General features: G+C 34.7%; 2 protein-coding genes and 1 pseudogene across 11 annotated transcripts; 2 read left to right on the forward strand and 1 right to left on the reverse strand.

Moving 5' to 3' along the window:
* Nucleotides 1-3,501: 3,501 nt before the first annotated feature.
* Nucleotides 3,502-6,572, forward strand: LOC111884923 (uncharacterized). Of its 9 annotated transcripts, none has more exons than XM_023881219.3 (6): nucleotides 3,502-4,084; nucleotides 4,341-4,419; nucleotides 5,370-5,418; nucleotides 5,532-5,621; nucleotides 5,743-5,892; nucleotides 6,002-6,572. In XM_023881219.3, the coding sequence occupies exons 4-6, from the start codon at nucleotides 5,564-5,566 to the stop codon at nucleotides 6,148-6,150; spliced, it is 357 nt and encodes a 118-aa protein (XP_023736987.1). In that variant the 5' UTR covers nucleotides 3,502-4,084; nucleotides 4,341-4,419; nucleotides 5,370-5,418; nucleotides 5,532-5,563; the 3' UTR covers nucleotides 6,151-6,572. The 9 variants fall into 9 exon arrangements, 4 of the variants coding, with proteins under 4 accessions (XP_023736987.1, XP_023736990.1, XP_023736988.1 ...); XR_006191527.2 differs by having other exon boundaries at nucleotides 3,507-4,084; nucleotides 5,370-5,440; XR_002847954.3 differs by adding exons at nucleotides 4,610-4,645; nucleotides 4,737-4,819 and having other exon boundaries at nucleotides 3,509-4,084; nucleotides 5,370-5,440; nucleotides 5,532-6,572.
* A 2,183-nt stretch (nucleotides 6,573-8,755) lies between these two features.
* Nucleotides 8,756-11,271, forward strand: LOC111884927 (uncharacterized; annotated as a pseudogene).
* A 187-nt stretch (nucleotides 11,272-11,458) lies between these two features.
* On the reverse strand, nucleotides 11,459-14,162 carry LOC111884934 ((3S,6E)-nerolidol synthase 1). Of its 2 annotated transcripts, none has more exons than XM_023881232.3 (7): nucleotides 13,839-14,162; nucleotides 13,483-13,750; nucleotides 13,051-13,408; nucleotides 12,555-12,773; nucleotides 12,341-12,479; nucleotides 11,996-12,244; nucleotides 11,459-11,829 (listed from the first exon to the last, which is right to left on the reverse strand). In XM_023881232.3, exons 1-7 carry the CDS (start codon nucleotides 14,061-14,063, stop codon nucleotides 11,539-11,541), a joined length of 1,749 nt encoding a protein of 582 aa, XP_023737000.1. In that variant the 5' UTR covers nucleotides 14,064-14,162; the 3' UTR covers nucleotides 11,459-11,538. The 2 variants fall into 2 exon arrangements, with proteins under 2 accessions (XP_023737000.1, XP_023736999.1); XM_023881231.3 differs by having other exon boundaries at nucleotides 13,483-13,753.
* Nucleotides 14,163-23,110: the final 8,948 nt, after the last annotated feature.

The raw sequence follows: 23,110 nt of genomic DNA on the forward strand, positions 1-23,110 counted from the left end.
GTCTCCTTGGTTACTCCTTCACATTCATATCCCCTTTAATGGTCAATATTGGGTAATAGTCAATGTCAAAGTCAAGTCAACGCCCTGTTCAAAGTCAACATCCTGATTGACTCAACTCGCCGAGTTGGTCCATCAACTCATCGAGTTCCATAATTCAGAGAATCTCAAATTCGTGATCTGAATTGTCGAGTTACCCTCTAACTCGTGGAGTTTCTCTATATGATAGAATCGGGACTTTCCATTTGAACTCGTCGAGTCCTTACTTGGACTCATCGAGTTTACCTTCATACAGTTGGGACATTTGCTCACTGACTCAGCGAGTTCATCCTTGGACTCGTCGAGTTCTTGATCTTTAAGTCCAAAACACGTCTGACTGGATGAGTCATCTTCTAGACTCAACAAGTTGCTAAGTAACAGAGAATATTGGGGGAACCACGAACTGACTCGCTGAGTCCTAAGAACGAATCGTCGAGTCCCCCCATGATACAAGACTATACAGTCGATTTTATTCGGGCTTAACGCATCCGAAACATAGATCTTGCCTCTTAGGGTTAATATAACACGTAAAGTTTCTAACTTTACGTGTATGCATGGGCTATTTTGCTCAAGAAGCCCTAAAAAGTGGTTCATAGGATGCATGGGACTCTCATGGCCATAAAGTTGGCACCTTTATGCCATGGAGTCCCTCAAAGACTCTAGATTTGAAGTCAAAATCCCAAAACATGGTTGCATCCATGAATGGTCCCAATAATGTCTCCTTAAAGCCCTAAACTACTCCAAGAAGAGATCTAATAGATGAATGAAAAAGGTATAAACTTTATACCTCAAATGAGCTGGAAATGGAGCACAAAATCTAGATCTACTTGTTTCCTCTTGACCTCCTAAGCTTCCTCTTCCTTCTTAAGCTTCAAAACCACCAAAAACAAACAACAATGGCTCAAGAACACAAAAATGGGCTAGGGTTTCGAGTTAGGGTTTTCTGGACTAAGTTTCTTTTGAAAAGGATAATTAATTTGTTCTTTCAATCCCTTTAAATCATTATTCTCTAGAAAAAAAATGTTGAGTGTTTTTGTGTTCTTGAGCCTATATCACACCATATTCCACTCACAACTTTGTCGATAACTCCATCTTATTGTTAGCAGTGGAGGACAATGAGTTTTCTCATTCTTCTTTGTTGCAATACCTAATTTAAGTTCACCTGATTGATGGAATCGAACGCCATTTCTTTCATGTCGATGCTTCGTTCATCTGCGATGAAAAAAGAATTGTTGATTTCACTTAACACTCTGTGATAATTTCTCCTATTTCTTATGATTGCACTTAATGCTTCGTTTCGAACTCGTTTCTTAAAACAAACCATTGATGGAGTTGGAAGAGGATTAGGGTTTAAGAGAGAATCTACCTTCAAGAATTGGTGATTAAATTTGGATATGATTATGATTCCTGATTTCTTGCTATGGAATTCTTGATTTCTTGTTATAATTCGAAACTGATTGCTGATAAATTCAAACGTCAATGCATATGTATTAAAGCCGAAGCATGACGACATTTGGGGAAATTCACTTTGACATTTTGAGTGAGAAAAATCGATGGGGGAGGACTTAGAGAATACCACGTGTCAAAATTGGTTTTACTTATCAGATTAGAGGATGAATACCAAAAAATTATATGAACAAATAACAAGTTTATTGATTTATGATTTTTATTTTATTTTTTTAAAAACTATTAAAAGTATAAAAAATAATTATTTGTGTTGACATTAAATTGATATTTCAAAATAGATTAAGAATAGAAAATCAATACGTAAACATGTCAATATTGTATTTAATATGTACAGAAAAAGAAGTTATAAAATTTAATATTTTTTAAACTTAGATAATTTAGATTTTATACATACCAAACTATTTCAAAAGAAAATTAATTATCCTTTTCGTATAGCCATATTGTAGTTAAATACAAAATAAGAGTAAATTACACGAATGGTCGATATGGTTTGGGATAATTTTCACGTTTGGTCCCTAACTTATTTTTTAACTCGGAAGGTCCCTACTGTTGTTTTTGTTACACTCTTGGTCCATACGGTTTGTTTTTGTTACATGCTTGGTCCCTATCTTACCTAAAAAGACTATTAGTTAAATAGAGAAATATGGTGAGATAGGTAAGGTAAGGTGAAAGGGGTGGGGTTGGGATGTGTTTATTTAAATAAATTAAAAAATCAAGGGAAAAATAGTCGTTTTAGGTAAGACAGAGACCAAACGCGTAACAAAAGCAAACATTAGGGACCTTCTGAGTTAAAAAATTAAGTTATGGACCAAACTTGCAAATTATCCCAAACCATAGGGACCATTCGTGTAATTTACTCACAAAATAAAAAGACCGACTCGCGTTTTGTGCACCAAACCCATCCATCGGTGGGTTTTCAAGGATTTCTTTCCTTTTTTTAATACTTTTTAACCAGCCAAACACAATTTTATTTGCCAATGAGGTTAACCTTAGGTCCTGTTTTATAGTTGCTGTCCGGGAAAGTATTGTCTGGAAAAAGTACTGTATCTGAAAGTTTTCTGGGAAAGAAACCATGATGTGCGAATATATATCTGACTGACTTTGTTGAATGATGAAAAATGACCATATTACCCTGTTGTTCTATACTGTGATAGATGGAGTTATTGAATAATTATAAAAACCATACGAATTGTTCTACAAAATCAAAATCATACAATAATTATTTAAAAATACAAATACAAATTGTCATACAAAGTAATTATACGTAAATCAAATAGGTTTTTTTCAGTTAATTATTTTTCAAGTTGATTTTATGTTGTTATTATTTCTGTTCATTTTATTCTTTCTACAAATTATTTATTTATTTATTTATTATTGTTTTAAATTATTTTAATTTACAACCTTACATAAATGTTCACTTTATAATACAAACTATAGGAATAGTCTCTACTTAATAACAAATTTACATAAATAATTCATGTGTAATGGTGTAATACAAAATTGCCGAAATGGACTTTGTGTAATATAAAATAACAAAAACAGTACATGTGTCGACCAAATGAAAATACTAAAAAAAGTTGTCCATATGTAATAGCATGGAATGCAAAAAATTACAAATATGGATAATTTGTAATTATAAAATTACATAAATTGCCATTGTTGTTACTCTTTTTAAGGTCATTTCATATTATAGTATTTTTTAATTAGCAGAATTAAAAAAGGTAATTTCTATATATATCCATAATGTTGTGTATCCTTTGAATACGAATATATTAATAATGTTTTTAGATCTCCTGTGAGTTAAAGAAAAAATTGATACTTATAACACAACTTTTAAAAAAAGACCTACTAAATAATAAAATAAAGCAGTGGCCTCTTGGAGAGGCGGCGTTTGAGTCTATATGTTCAATTATATATATACTTAATTTTCGGGAGCCTTAGGTACAGTACATTTTTGCCCTTTCACATTTGGCCACCAAATTTTCTGTTTTTGGACTTTTGACACTTTTTTTTTGTGCACTTAGTTTTTCGCTGGCTCCCTCGAACCGACTTCCCCTTTTGATTTTACCGGTTCCACCGCCTTGCTGACCACCGTCTTTATCGTCCAATGAAATCATGCGATTTTGTAAAACGTATCGTCAAGAACGTCGCCCCTCCATCTCATTTTTTTTTTGTGCATATCAGATGGCTACCCGGACATACTCTCAACGAAGCTTTTTGATTTTGGGGAGGGTATGTTCAAATTACAAAGGAGTTTGAGAGTGGGTTTCGATTTCCTAAAGGGTTCTACGGTTCGACTCCATGCATCTTCCAAATCTTACGTTATCTGTTGTCTCCGCTCGTCAATCACAGAACCACAACCATAACTGCACAATTGGTGGCGCTCAACAGCGGCGGTGTTCTACCCTGCAGCTTTACTCTTGGGAGCTTTCATCTTGACAAAGCCTTATGTTCCAACAATTTGCGAGCATGTGTGAGAGACCGGAGGAAATACACACCCGACTTCTCGCCACCACCATCATGGGCTTCATAATTACCCTGCTTAGTTCTTAAAATCGACCATATGAGGATTTCGAATCAGGTGATTATCTTCTAAATTTGTGCTTGGTTCTTACATTTTTATTGTTATTTGAAGGTCCAATAAAATTTTGAATAAGGTCTGATGGAATTATGATTTCTAAACCCCAACCTGTACTTTCTTTTAGGGAAACCGCTTATGAAACCAAAACCTATCAGATGTTATTTGCAAGACGCCTTTTTGCAGAAATTTCTACAATTGCTTACCAATTTTTCCATAACTTGAAATATAAATTCTTTTTACTTTCTATTATTTTCAGGTTGTGGGTGGAGGATGGCTAATAATACCCCATGAATACAATTCAGTTATACCCACCCAGTTGGTTATGAGATTTCAAAGTAAGTTCCATGTTGCACACCAACTATTCTATAAAATGCTTAAACAAGATCTTTTAATTATTATTCAAATCTATTATTTAGGGTAATCTTAATTTTGTGCTCACTTAGTGTTTAATATTATCTTTTTAACCTCTTTTATGAATTATGAAATCAAGAAACTGAAATATTGCTTGGTTTCTATTAACCGTAGGAAACAATTTGTCCCATGTTCTTTGTTCGGGGACAGGTGACTTAACGGTTTTATACCCTGATATATTGCTTATTACTTACAGAAAGAACTAACCTGCAACTTTTTTTGACTTTTGTTTTTCTTTTAGCTTTGATTACAAACTTTCTTTGACATTTGAGAAACCCCTTCTCAACAACCACTTTGCTCATAAGAATCTTGGTCAGGCTTTCGGTAAGTTATATTATATAGATTCGATGCTTGTGTTTTATCTTTTCCTTCTTGCTTTCATTTTGACAGGTCAAATTGAACCCATTTTTGTTAAAATAGGTTGGTTTGGGTTATATGTGTCAGTTCTAACTTTGGAATCTTCTTCTATATTGTTTTGTTGGATTCAAAGGCAAAATGGTCTTTGTAAAAAAAACTAATAGCCAAAAGTAATCATGCTAAAGAGAAGGATATTTAACCAAGTTTAACATATATTAAAGGTCTTTACCGATAGAAAACATTGGTTTACTCATGTTGAAGAACAAACCAAAAAAGACGCATTGTTTCATAATGGGAAATTGTGAGAAAAGTCCCAAAAAAATCATTATATTAAACGTTGAATTTCATAAACCTGTTTGCCAAAACATATAAACGCTTCAATCATCAAACCATCATATGTGAAAATGATTGGTTTATCTTAATTAGGTGGCTTTTTATAATTGATGGTGAAGTAAGTTTTCTTTATTACAAGAAACATCACACGACTGTTAATTGGGGGACGTTTTTGTTTTTTTAGGTATCATGAGGACTGAAGTTGTTGGAATAGTCAGAAGATTTTATATTCGGTGGGTAAACGACAACTTTATTGTAAGGTTACTCTTTAACCATAAAGTTGTTTATATTGTTTTTTCATTTACTTTCTATTACCATTCTAATTTTTCTTTTGCCCATTATTTAGTGGCGACAACAATTGGAACAGTGGCTTATTGGATGGTTCAAATGCGACCACTTAGGCAAGAAGGATGCAGAATTGGACATATTGGTGGAGGTGATGAGCTATAACATGCATTAACATTGTAATTAGTTTGTTAAAGAATCATTCTATAATTATAAATAGAACTAATGGGTTATTTATTTATTTATTTTATTTTATTTTAATGACTTTGTAGCTTTCACTTATGTTGTCATTACTTCAGAGATTTCCCCTTCAGTTTTAGGTGTTGGATTAGCTACAGATAATGTTATCCGTGCAGTATATTTTATTACATTGTTTGCACTAGCTGCTAAAACTCCTCCAGAGAGTTCAATATCAACCACCGGTTTGTTATGATACTCTTTCCCACATTCAATCATGTTATTTATATTACATGTGAAAACATTATAGTTTATTATAAGATGTAATCTTAAATAAACCTTGAATATTGATAGATGTTGAAAAAGATGTGAAATCAGAATCCAAGAGCAAACTTCCATTGCTGCAGTCATCCACAACCCTTGCTATATCCTTTGCTATCTACAAAATTGGAAGTTTGATAACAAAATATTTGGCATACCAGGAGATTTCGTATTACATGTAAAATCAAATGCGCCTAATTTTTTTGGCAGTGGCATTCATTTACTATCAACTTATTTTTATGACTTATTACGATTATGGAAGTACCAAACTTAAATGTGTGTGTGGTCCTGATTCTTACATGGGTGCATACATTGTGGAGTTATTTAAACAGATAACATTGATGACTGAAGAAGGAATAGCCAAGATACTGTTATGATCCAGCGATTTGGTAAGGTCTATCGCAGGAGGATTAGGTAAGTAATTGGTTTGGATAATGATAAGGGGTAGTTTAGGATATATCTAAATAGAATTTGTTTGGATAAGTAGAAGATAATAGTTATCTGTTTAGTTTTTGTTGCTGTCAATTAGCAGGACACTATTTAAGGTGCTCCATATGTTTAGTTTTTTTATGCATTAATAAAAACACCGTGCAAGTTCCTATTAGATGCATCCACATCATAGTAGAAAGTCAATCAAAGCATTACTACCTTGACTGCATTCTTTTTAGGTAATCAACTTACTATGACTTATGAAATCTATACATACATGGAATGGAATGAACAATCTAATAGAAAGGAAAAAATTTAGCATATTACAACATTATATTTTGAAGGCCTACCGAATCGTAGTGATGGCATCTAAATGTGCTATTATGTAAAAGCTTGGAAGTACAATGCTATAATTGGGTACTTTGCATCCCTTAGATCTTGAATATGCACCGGAAGACATATCAACATTAGGACCTTTAGAGAAACACCTCCATCCCATGTATAGCATGGGTAAATTGGAAATATATATTTCATTTGATATATTTTTTAAAACATATCGCCTTAATAAGATGCTAAAATACAAGTCATAAATGGAAGCGTGTTGCCCTTTTTTAGTTTACCCTTATTAACGGTTCAAAGAAACAATTAACCCCCGCAACACGTGGACAACTCTTTCCTAGTTAGGAGAAGATATGTGACGTATTCATCAAGATAAACATCTCATTTTACCCAACTTGATTCAAATGATGGGTTCCTCGTATTTACTTTGATACCTAAAATTTTTAATTGCGGTGGATAATATAGAAAAGGTATCCTTATGTTTCAAATTGATAATTTTTTTTATATATTTTTATTTCGTACTTCAATTCTTTTATCTCATCACTTTGTTTTATTATGATTGTATCTACATATCCCTTTTCTATTTGAGTTGCTAACTCATCTATTTTCTATTTGAGTTGACGATAGTGTACTCAACTTTTAAATGTGGTTAGGATTTTTTACACATTAGATGAAGAGAAGGATTTTATCTATACCATCAGTAAATTTTGAAGATCACGACTAAACCTGAAAAGGAATTGATGGAAAAATAGCATTGTCGTATCAATTAACAGTCTTGAGAATAATTTATTCCGGCTTGATACAAAACATTCTTTAAATTAGTGAATGGGAACAAACCGAAGTCAATTTCAAGTTGGGTCGAATTAATAAATGGATAAGACCTACGACTTCAATTAATTTCATTTTGATTACGGGAAAGAAAAAAGCAACGAGCTTCCATTCTTAATGTGAATAACTACCCAATCTAACTAGCAGACGGTAAAAAATATTAATGCCCAATACAAGAAGGCTTTCTCCTAAAAATGTATTCTTGATTTTCTAATGAATCCTAGATATTATCATTCTCCATTCCATAATAGAGATGCTTTTGTATAAGAAACAATATATCGATAAAAATTTCCAAAATCAAAAGACCAATTGAGTTAAAAAAAGGAAAAGATTTCTAATCATCTTGTTATCCTATAATGAAAACCAACATAAATATTGAAATTTATAAATGGAAAAAAAGAGAATAGAGAATGTGTTGCTAAGTTTATTTGTATATTGGAGGTATCTATGCTTTTACTATAATAGCTTGTTTTGATTGAATCTTACCAGGGCCGACCCTTAACATATGCCGGGTGTGCGACCGCACAGGGCCCGCATTGTTTGGGGGGCCCGATATATATATATATATATATATATATATATATATATATATATATATATATATATATATATATATATGAGATGTCGAAGTTAAAGTAAACAAAAAAATGGTGGTTGACATGGTAAAGGCGCTTGAAATTTATGAGCTAGGCCAGATCGAAACTTGGCACTAGCAATTTTGATTTTTATCTTTATTATAATTCTTCAACCTATCCTTTTAATTCAAGCATAACAAACACGTCTATCTCATAAGGAATTATCTAAGTCAAACACATCTTTAATTAAATTAATATATAAGTCCAATTAAACTAAGTATATCACATAAAGAATTAATATCTAACACAAACACGCATTTAATTACTATATATAAGTCCTTAGCCTCTTTTATTTATTTGTTGAGTTTGGGCAATTCGGCAGCAAAGGAAGACATAAGAAAAGGTTCGTTTCTTTTTTTTCTCTAATGGTAATATTTATAATTCATCATTATTAGTATTTTTTATAATCATTAGTATTTTTTTTCTAGTTTACATTGTTATTGGTATTGCTCATTCAACGTTTTGATATATTCAATTAGATTTCTAGAGTTCTTTTATCACAGTTTTAATTTTATCGAGTATTTGGTTGATTATTGTTATTTTATTTTCAGAAATAATGTCTACTAAGTATTTATCTGGTAGTCAAAAACGTAAAAAGAGAAAAAGAATTGAAGAATCAACAAAGGCTAATAGTGGTTCTCTAGATAAGTGTTTCCAAAAAAAACCTAAAGTTCCTTCTCAAAATCAAAATAATGATAATATTCCTGATAATTTGGGTGTTGATGTCGAAGGAGATCAAATTAATGATGTTAATGTTGATAATGTTAATTTCGATGGAGATCGTGTTGATGTTGATGATGGTAATGACGATGGTGATAACATTGAAGATGATGGTGATGATGATGATGTTAATGTTAATAGTAATAATGTTGATATATTCGATCCAAGAAATTGGGATGGACTAAGCACAAACATGGTGAAACGTTTGGTAGAGAAAGGTCCTAAATACTATTGATAAGGGTCAACCTGATAGATTTTCTAGACAGTTTTCTGCAACTATGTATACTAGAACTCTGCCAAATAAACAGACATGTAACAGAGAATGGCTAGTATACTTGAAAGAGCTTGATAAAGTTTTTAGTTTTTGTTGTAAAATATTTAGAAAAGGGATCCCGAAAGGTCAATTAGATAGTGAAGGTTATGCAGATTGGCAACATCTTAGTACAAGACTTAAAGAGCATGAAGTTGGTTTAGATCATCTCACAAATTTAGCTACTTGGTTTGAAATGCGTGAAAGATTGAAAGTTAATGAAACAATTGATAAAGTGGTGTATGATCAATTTAAGAAAGAAAGGGAGCATTGGAAACAAGTACTATTGAGGATTATTTCACTAGTGAAATATTTGGCTAAATATAATTTAGCATTTCGTGGAACTAATGAAAAATTATATCAAAAGAGTAATGGAAACTTTCTTGGAGCGATTGAGATGTTTGAAGAGTTTGACCTGGTTATGAAAGAGCATGTGCGTCGTATCAAAAATGATGAGATCCATGTACCTTATCTTGGCCACAAGATCCAAAATGAGGTGATACTTTTACTAACTGATGAAATTAAACGAGAAATCATTAAAAAAGTAAAGGAGCAAAATATTACTCCATCATACTTGATTGTACCCCTGATACAAGTCACCAAGAACAAATGTCTTTGATAGTGAGGTATGTAAATTTCTCCTCCAATGATGTTACTGTTGAAGAATCCTTTTTAGGTTTTTTAAATGTTAATGATACCACTGGTAAAGGGCTCTTTGATATTACACACGATGAATTAAAATCTGTTGGTCTTGATATTGATGTTATGCGGGGGCAAGGGTATGACAATGGATCAAACATGAGAGGAAAACATCAAGGAGTTCAAAAGAGATTTTTGGACATAAATTCTAGAGCATTTTATACTCCATGTGGTTTCATAGTCTTAATCTTGCACTATGTGACATGGCTAACAGTTGTAGTAAAGCTAGAGATTTTTTTGGAGTCATACAACAAGTATATACAATATTTTCCAATTCTACTAAGAGGTGGCAAATTCTGAAAGAGAATATCAAAGGTTTGACTCCAAAGTCATTGTCTGCCACTCGGTGGGAAAGTCGTGTTGATAGTGTGAAGGCTATTAGACAACAACTTCCGGATTTAAGAGAAGCTTTACTTGAAGTTGCTGAAAAAGACAACGATGCTAAAATCCAAAGTGAAGCTAAATCTCTAGCAAATAATGAGCTTGGTGGATTTGAGTTTTTGGTATCCATAGTCATTTGGTATCAAATATTGTACATGGTGAATTTAGTTAGCAAAAAATTACAATCAAAAGATATGCTTCTCGATGTTGCTATTAACGAAGTGAACATGCTAATTGAGTACTTCAAGGAGTTTAGAGAAACAGGGTTCTCCAAGGCGATTGATGATGCGAAGGAACTTTCCGTTGAAATGAATATTGATCCGGTATTCTCTCAAAAGAGGCCGGTTAGTAGAAAAAAACAATTTGATGAGAATTCAAGTGATCAAGATGTTGTATTTTCAGCCGAGGAGAATTTTAAAGTTAATTACTTTTTATATATTGTTGATCAAGCGAGTGCTTCTCTTAAAACAAGATTTCAACAATACAAAGAGTATGAAAATATTTTTGGTTTTTTGTTTCCAAAAAAAAATGAAGGAATTTGATGACAAAGATCTCAAGTCATGTTGTCGCTGTCTTGAAGCCGCACTTAAGTCTGGTGAACAATCAGATATCGATTCTCATGAACTTTATATGGAGTTAAAGCTGCTTGACATGTTCTTACCGAGTGAAATTACGAGCCCTATTGATGTTTTAAAGTATTGAAAAAAGTCGATTGTTTTCCTAATGCAATTATTGCCTACAAAATCTTGTTGACTATTCCCGTAACGGTCGCGTCTGCAGAAAGAAGTTTTTCAAAGCTAAAGTTGTTGAAGTCCTACTTAAGGTCCACAATGTCACAAGAAAGACTTAATGGATTGGCGATAATAGCTATTGAGAACGTTATATTGGAGACTATTGATTATGAAGAGTTGGTGAACAATTTTGCTTCCAAGAATGCTAGGAGTATCTCGCGATTCATGTAGTTGTCTAAGATTATCTATTGTATGATCATTCTTTTCTTTTGCTTCATATTATAAAAATTATGAAATAATTAATGAATTTTTGGTATAAGTAAAAAATAAATATATGTTTAGGGGCCCATTTTTTAGTTTCGCACCGGGCCCCTAATATCAACGGACCGGCCTGAATCTTACTATGTATTTTTACATATACTAAAACTCATATCATGCTTATATTATAATAGCTTGTTTTAATTGTATCTTACTATGTATTTTTACATATACTAAAACTCACATCGTACTATTCTCTAGTAGTATAGCCTTGACATAATCATCAAGTAGAGGAAGTGAACTATGATTATCATAACTATACATAAGAGGCACCATCCTTGCAATGTTATTGGTGGCCTTCATAAAAGTTGCTGAAAAGGGATAAGGAGCGAGGCACTCTTTATTTAAACTCTTCCATGCATCTGAAATCAAGTTAACAACATGCTGACGTGCAACCTTGCTCGGGCAACCTTGGTGCTCGTTTAGAAAGCACGTGATGTATGATCCATCATGTCCATCTTGATTTTCATCCTGTTGGCGATAGGAACAAAATGTTAGAGGATATTTAATTTCTCAACATAGATACGAGTCATTTAAGCATATGGTGTACAAATCAGTTATGCACATTAACATATCTTTCAAAGAATTTTAGTGTATCATTAACATAATGAATGTGAAGATTGAAGAGTTTTCTTACTCGAGCACTTCCTAAATCATCCCACAAACGCAGAATCTTTGAAACTGATGATATTATCCCATGGTTATCATTGAAAAGGTCATAATGTCCCTCATTTGTACCATTTCCAAGCAAGAAAAACATATGGACAAACAAAACTCCTACACCTGAAGTAACCATTCCAATTTTCAAGTACTCATCGGCATTTGGAATTTGCCCAGAAGCAAACCATTTTGCTTCCACTAGAAATGCATTGCAAAGTGTTGCCCACTGCGATGTCATTTTTGTAGTTTTATCTTTCATGCTTTTTACATTAATAATATAAAATAAAAGTAACAAAGATAATTAATTAGGACATATATATACCGCCTTCCACAAGGAGCGTATGGGGTTAATCCCATGTTGCTCGTAAACATTGTTGGCGATTTCATTTGTAATGTTATAAAGAGCCTTGAAGGACGACTTCATGTAGTCTGGAAGCTTGTCAATTGCCTTAATATCCCATCTGAATATGTTAAATTAATTAATGAGGCATATATATTTACGAAAGAGTGAGTGGAACTAAGATCATTTTGTTTACCTGTTTATGGCTTCCGTGAATACAGTTAGTTCGTTGATAGTTCCATAGACATCAAAAATGTCATCTATGATATAAATGAGTAAAATTGTTTTTGTGAGATCGATCCTGTGTGTAGAGAGGTTGGGATTTGTTAAGGCAGCCATGGCCCAAAGATAGCACTTTAAAGGTTGGTCCCGAGCAAGAAATAACTCTTTGGCCAAACCCAGGTCCTTTGACCACCTACATACGTTGATAATTTGATAAACATGAGAGAGAGAGAGAGAGAGAGAGAGAGAGGGAGGAGAGAGAGAGAGAGAGAGAGAGAGAGAGAGAGAGAGAGAGGAGAGAGAGAGAGAGAGAGAGAGAGAGAGAGAGAGAGAGAGAGAGAGAGAGAGAGAGAGAGAGAGAGAGAGAGAGAGAGAGAGGAGAGAGAGAGGAGAGGAGAGAGAGGAGAGAGAGGAGAGAGAGAGAGAGAGAGAGAGAGAGAGTCTTTTTCGCTGTTTTTAATGATTTTCACCTTAGTATCTGATTTATTTCCCTTTGGTGTACATACTGCAGTAAATTGAACTCTAGTTCTGCTAACTCTTGCAAAACGGTGCCGTTATAATCTCGGATAGAGTTCTTTAAACTGCAAAACGGCAACGTTTTGTGGCAGGGATTCTCAAGTGTACGTCTGACCATTGTAGCTTGTTCATCATCAAGAAATTTCATCCTCTCCTGCAAAATCTGGTAGCTAAACTTTTCAGCTTCATCCAGTATGATTTCCCCTTCTATTCGTAACTGAGAAGCTTCATATAACGCCATTAAACCTCTGATGTCGTAATTCAATTTTCTGTCGAACTCTTTGTAGTTTCCCTTGAATTTCTTAAAATAATCTGACATTCAAGATATTTTCATGAGAACAAAATTAAATTAAAGAAAACAATGAAGTAGAACTTAAATACCCTACCTGGCAACACAAAAAAGCCATTCTGTCTTAAAATTCGAAAACAGAGGGAGATCTCATAGAGATTTTGATGCTGAAAAAAGTCTGTGTTAGTATATTGCATGTTACGCCTTTCCAATATTAAGTTGATCTCATCTTCGAAGTGATAATCAATTGCTAGACGCTGGAGAGCATCAATCATCATCAAATCCTCAAAACCCTCATCACTAACTTTGCCAATTAATTTACGAACACGCTTCACCAATTCTGCATGTTTAACATCGTTGTCTTCCTGCTGCATATACGGTTTTAAGAAGACTGATAAATCTATATATATATACATTGTCAAAACTGAAATCAAAATAAGAATTACGATTTACCTCAACAATAATACTGTTCATGTGGTTGCAAAAATACTGATTTGTTTTTGAAGGGTTAGAACACTGTTTGAGTCGATCTGAGGTATTAATGCTCCAGTTCTTTCTAGGAATACGGATGTTAGGTGCTTGAAAATTGTTATGGCTTAAGAGCCGTGGGGTATTTTGGTAAGCAAACTCAATCGTTGGGGAGCTTCTTTTGTGAGATATTTTAGTGAGGAAGGCCATTAATGTTCGGAGTAGCTCTTTTTGTTGGATCAAACTAAAGAATCAACACTATATTAATGTTTCTGCCTTTGAAGAAAAAATCCCTACATCATTAATGAATTTGAGAGGTTCAATGTTTCTATTTTCATGTGTTTATTTATAAGGATATTTTAACATGTGCTTGAATAGGACATAACAAACATTAATTACTATATTAATTATTATGACGAATATTACCATATATTACTGTAAGATGCATGATTATTACCATAATTAAATGTTAAAAAACTTAAATAATCTTTACAATAAATGCATTTTACATTTAATTATTTATCATATTTACACATTAAAAAAATATTCTTTACTAAATGAATGTTTTTTTTTTGACACTTGTAACATTCTCATTCATTTTGCCACATTAATTTTGTGGTTATTTTGAATTAATTTTTATTCCATATGTAATTTTGTGGTTTTCTTATTTTATTAAATTCCATATGGTAATTAAATTTAATAATAAATACATATCAATTTTATTAATTGACTTTCTTTATAATTTCAAAATTTTAAAATAAAATCTCATTAATTTGCTTTGATTATTTTATCTAAATGATTTGTTTTAATTTAAAAGAGAAAAAAAAAACACTTTAATTTTACTAATTCAATATTTTTCCTCATTTTTCTTACAAATTCAAATTTCTCAAATGTTTATACATATTTAATTGTTTTAAATACACTCATGTATACATGGTGCTCACACCTAGTATCTTATATATACAAACCAAAACCAAAACTCGGAGTTTGCCGTGATAAAAATTGATGTGAATTGTTATCGAGAATTAAGATACAAAACAATAGATTTGAATGATGAAAGATGATGAACACCCAAGTAAATAATAATCAGATCTCGTTTTATTTAAGACTGATTACAAAGTAAGCTGAAGAGAGATATTGTGTTTCGATTTCGTGTGTCTACTTCAAGCCTAAGTCCCTATTTATAGGGAGCATACAAAAAATATACTAAGTCTATACATTGACATTTCGCATGCTACACTTCGCATATAAAATTGACTTAGTAAAATAACATACAAAATGCGGATCATTACAAGACACACAATTCAACTTTTACAACATACATCTACATTCTCCCCCTTTGTAAACAGTCGATACTATTCAACTTAAGAGCTTTTGAATTGCAGAGTGAATCGTTCTTCGCACTTCTCCATACCAGGAGATCACCTTCTTCAAGTCCTTCTTGTCACATTCGTTATTTTTCTTGCAATTGTTCATACGTACAATGAAGTGCGTATATTGCGAAGAATTGTATCTTTCAATCTCTGAAGCTTTGAACAAGAACTTCTTCGGTTTGCCTTTAGTTTCTCTTCCCGAAAACACCATGCCAAATGGTTTAAGGCATATCTCACCCACAACATACTTCGACAGAGCTGATTGTGTCAAAGTATCATCCCATGGAACTTTCACTTCTCTTCCTAGCACATTTGCTAACTCTTCATCAGTAAGTGCTAGACAATCGAAGTAGTTGTCAATATAAGTCTTCACATGTGCGAATCCGACTTTAAACACTTCTGTTTCTGAGCCTTTGAGTTTGTTTTCTTCCATGTGCTTCAGAATAAGAGCGACTTGTATGAGATCGTTGCAGTTCATCAAAGGAAAATCAGCAACTGTGAAGTCGTATTGTTTGTTATCAGCTTTGATGACAAAATATCGAAAGTTTTGAAGCATGTCTTCAAACAGAACATCCTTCTTTATTGTTAGCACCTTCTTGATCTTCATCAGGGACCAAACTTCATCAGGATTCTTCCCAAGAACAGCATGAAATCTGATTTTCATGTGAGTATAATCATCCAGATTATCGAATTTCTCACTGATCTTGTATTGAGCTGTGATGAACAGCATTTCATTAATTGGGAAGTCCAGCTGACAGTGATCTGAGTTCGCAATGTCGTAACTTCTTTTGGGCTTCTCTCAAACTCATACATCTCCCTTCCTACAACTTTAGACTCTATAGTTTCGTAAGAGTAAAGTTTCGCAGGATCACCTTTGTTCATAGAGGGAGGATCACTTGCTCTTTGTCTCATTATGCTCTGGACTTGTCTCATTCTTTCTAGTTCAGCCTCAGCATCAACTTTTATCTCCTCCTTCGACTTTTCATACAAGATGCCTTTTCCTTTTCCTGAAACATCTTTCTGAGGTTGAGAGCTAGAACCTCCTTCGTTTCCTCCAATAACAATTCCCTTGGAAATTGTTTTTGTGGTTATTGTTGTTGAAGAAATCGGTTTAGTAGGAATTGGAAGAGTTGCAACCAGTTGAGTCGAGATAACCTTTCCCACTGTTTTGGCTTCACCTTCTTTGCTTCGACTTTTCTCTCCCCCTTGCGCCCCTATGAAAACAGGTGGAGCACCCTTCGGAAGTAAAGAAGTAAAGTTTGAAAGCGGAGCAAGAGCTTTCTGAATAGCTTGTTCTAAAGTGTTAATCTTTAGAGACAAGAATTCGGGAGTAAGGATTTGCGAAGATGTTGAGTGCGAAACTGCTGATTTGAGCTTAGTGACCAATTTGATCAAGTGATCAAACTTCTCCATGGTAGCAGCTTTGTGATCTTCAGCAACAGGAATATTGTTCAGTTTGTGGAGTTGAGTAGAAATTTCCACAATCTGCTTTTGAATATCTTCTTGTCTTGTATGCACATCTTGAAGATCCTTTGCAAGGTCAGACTTCAACTCCTGAATTTTGAAGTTAACGTCCTCACGAACTTTCTTAACGTCTTGTATAAAAAGAATGTGTCTTTCTTTTGTAGCAGCTTTAAGGTCTTGTACTGCAGACGTAAAATTGTTCCCTTGTGCTTGCACTCGGAGTTCGTTATTTTTGTCGGACTGATCTACTTTCTCCATTATTCGTTTCTCAGCTCCTTTGATCATAACATCCACCTCCATTGCTGAGATTGAAGACATTCTCCCAGAATCGGCTTGCGATTGGATAATGGCCTTCAACTTTTGATTTAGTATCTTAAACTGCTTTCCTGTCATCAACATATGATCAGGAATGTCTTCTTCATCAGAATCAAAAGAAATATCATCCAGAACTCTTCCAAAAGAACCTCCTTCGATTTCTGGATCAGACATTTATTGCGAAGGTGGAGGATTCTCAGGTGATTGAGATGGAAAAAGGGTGGTGAATGGGTTCTGAAGGGCATGATCAAATATGGATGAAGTGGTGGATAATGTGGTGATAGGTAAGGATGTTTGAAGTGTGGATGCAACACTCGGGATAGGTGCCCCCGTATCAGATACGTTGACAACCATATCCGAAATAGGTACCTCCTCAGTAACTGACTTGGTAAGAACTATTTCGAGTGGTTGGGTTTGTGAAATAGTTTGTGAAGGTTGAGAAATTGGTAAAGAAATAGTTACCATTGTTGTGATAGGTGGAGTTTCTGGGACAACTTCTTCGTCTGATGATTCATTGCGAATCACCATCTTCCTCCTCTTGCCCAGCGTGCGTTGCATGTTTTTCGCAACATCTTCTGCACGTTGACGTTTCTTTCCAGGAGACACAGGGGCAGGAATACTGCGAATAGTAACTCCCTTACTACTCACCTCTGCTTTGCGAATCTGTTTTAAAACCCCAGACTTAGAAGGTAAAACATCCTTCTTTGTTACTTCATCTTGCACAGTTGGTGAAGATGAACCCTTCGCAGGTTTCTTGCTCCCCTTCTTCTTCTTCGATGGAGTAGCAACATCGGGTAATACACCCGTCTGATCAGCTGTATCGATGTTTCGCAAATACCTCACCAACACTTTGTGAGTGGGAGAAACTTTGCGAAGTATCGCATCCGGAATCCGAGCCACACGAGTAAAGATTGCTTCGTCATCTTAAACCACTTTGGGAAATTGGTAGAAGGAAAATTCAGCAACTTCGACATCTTGCACTATTGGACATAACAAACATTAATTATTATGACGAATATTACCATATATTACTGTAAGATGCATGACTATTACCATAATTAAATGTAAAAAAACTTTAATAATCTTTACAATAAATGTATTTTACATTTAATTATTTATCATATTTACACATTAAAAAAATATTCTTTAGTAAAATGAATGTTTTTTTTGCCACTTGTAACATTCTCATTCATTTTGCCACATTAATTTTGTGGTTATTTTAAATTAATTTTTATTCTATATGTAATTTTGTGGTTTTCCTATTTTATTAAATTCCATATGGTAATTAAATTTAATAATAAATACATATCAATTTTATTAATTGACTTTCTTTATAATTTCAAAATTTTAAAATAAAATCTCATTAATTTGCTTTGATTATTTTATCTAAATGATTTGTTTTAATTTAAAAGAGAAAAAAAAAACACTTTAATTTTACTAATTCAATATTTTTCCTCATTTTTCTTACAAATTCAAATTTCTCAAATGTTTATACATATTTAATTGTTTTAAATACACTCATGTATACATGGTGTTCACACCTAGTATCTTATATATACAAACCAAAACCAAAACTCGGAGTTTGCCGTGATAAAAGTGACAGAGAGAGATGTATAGAATTTAAAGCACTATATTAAATATCACAAATCTTTGGAATACAAGTAGTGCATAATTAACTTACTACGTTATTTTAACTGCCCCATAAATTAATATATATATATATATATATATATATATATATATATATATATATATATATATATATATATATATATATATATATATATATATATATATATATATATATATATGAAAGAAATGAATATTAGGAATAGTAAACTTGTTATTTTTTTTGGCAACTATGCTTCTCATTCTTTGGCCATTTTGACACTTTTGGTCATTGCAATCAATAATTTTACACTTTTTAGGAACCTTTTAATATTTAAAGTTTGGTCACAAAACTTTAATGGTTTGATAACTTTGATCAATTTTCGAAAAAGTTGTTAATTCCTACCTCTTTAGTTCTTTAGCCATTTTGACACTTCTGGTCCTTGCAATCAAAACTTTTACATTTTTTCATAAAAACATGAAAAAACAGTCCGGGGCAAAGCCCGAGCTTTTCATCATTGCACTTTCTACGTCTGTCATATTTATCGATTCGGAAACAACATTGAAAGCTTTTGGCCCCCGTGTAGCGGGGGTAACCTTTCTAATTATCATAATAATACTAATCATAAGTTTTATAAAACAATTTACAGGATCACATGTTCTAAAAATGTATTAATAAAGAAACAATATGACCGCTTAAAAGTTAAAAATGCATTACCAAAGCTTAGCTATTTTAATAAAATAGATTATGACTTGCGTACGCAGGGAACATATAAAAGATACATATAAAGTCCTAAAAAATGACACAATAATTAAAAAAAAAGAAAAAATAGCCGAAACAGACTTCGCATTATTGATTATATTGAAAAGTCTAAAAAATAAAATCAAAATGTATGAATATCTATAATCGTTGAAGGACTTTTTTATAGACATCATTTTTGTTTTATTAGTTGGACGACTTTCCTCGTCACGTATGAGTACTTTCAAGCTTCTTTTACTTGTGATGCGCTCAACAGTTACATATAGCTGACCATGAATGAAGACGGGTGTTGATGATTTTAGTGTCAACATGACATTTTGTAACATCCAAGTTTTTGGTAAGTTTCCTTTTGGTCTCTAGTATAAAATCCCTTTCCTATTAGTCCCTTGGTTAGTACACGGGGCGTACTAGTTACAGCTTGGTCCCTGATCATTAACCACGTATACTGGGCGTACGTGGTGTATGCATAGCGTAGTTATGTCTGAAGCAAACCCTAATTTTTAGGGTTTGCACCCTATTTAAGGACCTTAAGTCCACCAAGTTACTTACATTTTCAACCTCCATTTCCCTTGAAGTGAAAATCTCAAATCCTAAGCCACCTTAGTGCATTTGTGATCTTCTTGAGTGATTTTTGGTGTTCTATAGAGATTTTGAAGAAGAAGGAAGGTTGAGAAGAAGCAAGGACGTGGGAAGAGCTTGCAGATCCAGAAGTTTGGCATAATTTCTGACCCATTGAAGGTATAAAGCTTTAACCTTGACCACTGCATGCTTAGATCTAGTTCTAGGGTGGAAAATGTCATTTTTTGGTCCCATAGTTGGATTCTTGGAGTTAAGGAACTTCAAACCATATCAGCTGTCCTTTTGAGCTCTTGGAGCTGTTTTCAGTCATAAAAATTAGATCTTGATGGTTAAGACTCAACCATGCAAGTGTTAGGGACCAACCAAGTGTGCATATGGGCTTGATTCATGTTTTGAGCCCCATCCTTGCATGCAAAAGCATAAAGTTTGCAGCTTTATGGCTTAGGACGTTTCTAGGGGTTTGGATTTAAGTGTTAGACGTAAGGTCTTAAGGGATTAAGACATATAGCTAAGTTTTGCTTGGCTAACCAGTACGCCGTGCGTACTCAAGTGTACGCTGCATGTACTGGATCCGCGCCTCTACCTTAATCAACACCAAGTACCCCGCGCGTAAGCGATCTATGGGCTTGGAGGATTTTGGGCTCTTTTTGCGTTGGGCGTACAAGCCAAGTACAAGCCAGAGGTTGGATAGCCGACATTGAGTGTGCTCAGATGACGAGCTTTTGCCCCGAGGGGTAGAAGGTTAGGTTTGATGTAGGATGTTTGAGAGAGAGAGAGAGAGCCCGAGATTAGTGGGAGGAGGTCAGCTATGCCTTGAGAGCCACGACCATTGAGGCCATGACCTAGCCAGATTTTGTGACCAAGTTCCGAGCAGAGTTTACATCGGCTGTTGAGGTGTAGCAGCTAGCCAGGGAGTTTCTTGATATGAGGCAAATGACTGAGACTGTGGCGGAGATCATCGCCAAGCTCGAAAAGAGGGTGTTGTTGGTACTCCAATATGCAACTGATGACGAGACAAGGAAGACCCAATACCGTGATATGCTGTGATCCGACATCAGAGAGTTCGTTAGCTTTTCTATCTGTCCGAAATTGGATGATATGATAGCCAGGGCGCGGGACCGAGAGATTGACCTGGAGCATATAGGGAAGAGGAAGGCGGAGCATGGGCAGACAGTTAGGGTTTCAGCGAAGAAACCCAAGGGTTTTGACTCTAGGTCGAAGGGCCAGCAGGGTCGGAGACGCTGTGGCAAATGCAACAGGTAGCATGATGGGGTTTGCATGGCAGGTGGTTTGGGTTGCTACAAGTGTGGCAAATCAGGGCACCATTGCAAGGATTATACTACTTCTATCACCACTACACATACATCAGACCTGATTTGCTTTCATTGCAATCAGAGGGGCCACAAGAAGGACAATTGTTCGATTTTAGAATCAGGAGGACCAATGGTAGCTCCATCCCCTGTGACCCTACGGATCGCGGATGACCGACATGGCAAGGTGAATGCTCCTGTGGTGAGGAGCCGGGCTTTTCAGTTGACTGCCGAGGAGGTGCATGCTACACCAGATGTGGCGACAGGTATATCTCTTCTCCTTAACTCTTTAATTATGTTGATTTCATTGCTTATATCTTTTATGTGGTTTGTTATAGTATTGTTCCTTGTGAACGATATCCCTACTTTGGTATTATTTGATTTGGGGGCTACAATCGCCAAAACATCTGATCTTCCTATAGCGCCCAGCCACATCTTCTTATCGATGATCTTCGCTATCATACTTGTGAACTCCTTGGCAGTAGCCTCCATGATCTCTTGATCGCATAAAACCTGATGTACAACCAAGGTGTAGATATCCCTTTCACCAAACTGAAGCAGGTCCTTCTTATCAATGAGACGGAAGCAACCATCTTTAAACTTGATTACAGCAGTGGCTATGGCTTCTGCAACATCCCGAAATCCAGGTAAAACTATTAAACCCTTCCATTTTGTCAAGTTGCCAAGAGTGGTCCCTTGAGAGAAATCTTGGAGCAAATGAGTACGCTGGGCATGCTGGGGAGTACGCTGCACGTACTCATGCGCTTAATTTGGACGTGGAGTCGCTCGGGTACGCTGGGCATACCCAGGTTTACGCTGGGTGTAATGGGTCCAAATGCAAACCCTAAATTCTTGGCTTGTGCACTATTTAAAGGATGCTAAGGCTCATTTCTCAGCCTCCATATCAGAGAGTGAAACCCTAAGATAGAGCTTTCCATCATCCATAGCTGAGTGTGTGTGTTTTGGAGCTAAAAGTGTTTTGGTGTGTTAGTGAAGAAGAAGGAGAAGAGCTTGAGGAGGCCAGGACTTGAAGTGCAAGGTTGGATCTGAGATTTTCAGAGAAAGGAGCTTCATTTAGAGGTATAAAGTTCAAAACTTTCTTCCTTATTTGGTTTGATGTTGCATGGACTATTTCTAGGGTTAAAAGTCCCAAAGGTGGAGACTTTATGAATGTAATGTGCTCCATGGACCTAGATCTGTCCCATATCCGTAGTATTTGAGTTATAGATCCATAAAGTTTCCATCTTGGTCGTTGATATGAGGTCATGCTTGAGTTATGAGCTCTTTAGAGTTGGGAAATGGAAAATTATGGGTAATAGTGACTTGTCCAGCAATGCAAAGGCTTAAAGTCACCAACTTTATGGATTAAGAGGTTTAGAGATGGTCAGATCTAGAAGTTGGACGTGGGTCTTAACTGTTTAAGACCCCAAAAGCTTAGAGTCTGAAACTGGGAGTTATGCGGGGCGTAATCCTAGTACACGCGGCGTAAGGGGTTGCGCACCCCGTTTCTGTGGAGACACCGGGTACGCCTAGCGTACACGTTTGGTATGCGCAACGTAACCTGGAGAGTTGACTTTTAGGGTTTGGTCAACTTTAGGGTCTTGGAGCTATGAGAGGGTTAAATGGTCTTTTACCCTTCTGAGAGTACTAAGAGAGGGAATAGTCTAGCCTTGATAGATATATTGATTTAGAGTGTTTATTTCATATGATTAGGCGGAGGCTAGATCAGATTTTACAAATTTCGAGATTACCGAGTTACCCAAGGTGAGTATCACTATACCTTACCTTGAGTGGTAATGTGAAAGAGTATTTTGTATGTATATTATATGATGTGATACACTACATTAT

The sequence above is a fragment of the Lactuca sativa genome, chromosome 4, assembly GCF_002870075.4.
Source record: "Lactuca sativa cultivar Salinas chromosome 4, Lsat_Salinas_v11, whole genome shotgun sequence".
Classification (NCBI taxonomy): domain Eukaryota; kingdom Viridiplantae; phylum Streptophyta; class Magnoliopsida; order Asterales; family Asteraceae; genus Lactuca; species Lactuca sativa.

What these genes read in the sequence shown, in the direction of transcription:
- LOC111884934 (XM_023881231.3), bottom strand. Translation starts at nt 14,063, where the DNA reads ATGGCCTTCCTCACTAAAATATCTCACAAAAGAAGCTCCCCAACGATT. An exon ending in GAAATAAATCAGATACTAAG is followed by an intron (nt 12,774 to 13,050) that starts GTGAAAATCATT and finishes CAACGTATGTAG; the next exon opens with GTGGTCAAAGGACCTGGGTT. An exon ending in TACGCTCCTTGTGGAAGGCG is followed by an intron (nt 12,245 to 12,340) that starts GTATATATATGT and finishes ATGACATCGCAG; the next exon opens with TGGGCAACACTTTGCAATGC.
- LOC111884923 (XM_023881219.3), top strand. Translation starts at nt 5,564, where the DNA reads ATGGTTCAAATGCGACCACTTAGGCAAGAAGGATGCAGAATTGGACAT. An exon ending in AATTGGACATATTGGTGGAG is followed by an intron (nt 5,622 to 5,742) that starts GTGATGAGCTAT and finishes ATGACTTTGTAG; the next exon opens with CTTTCACTTATGTTGTCATT. An exon ending in GAGTTCAATATCAACCACCG is followed by an intron (nt 5,893 to 6,001) that starts GTTTGTTATGAT and finishes GAATATTGATAG; the next exon opens with ATGTTGAAAAAGATGTGAAA.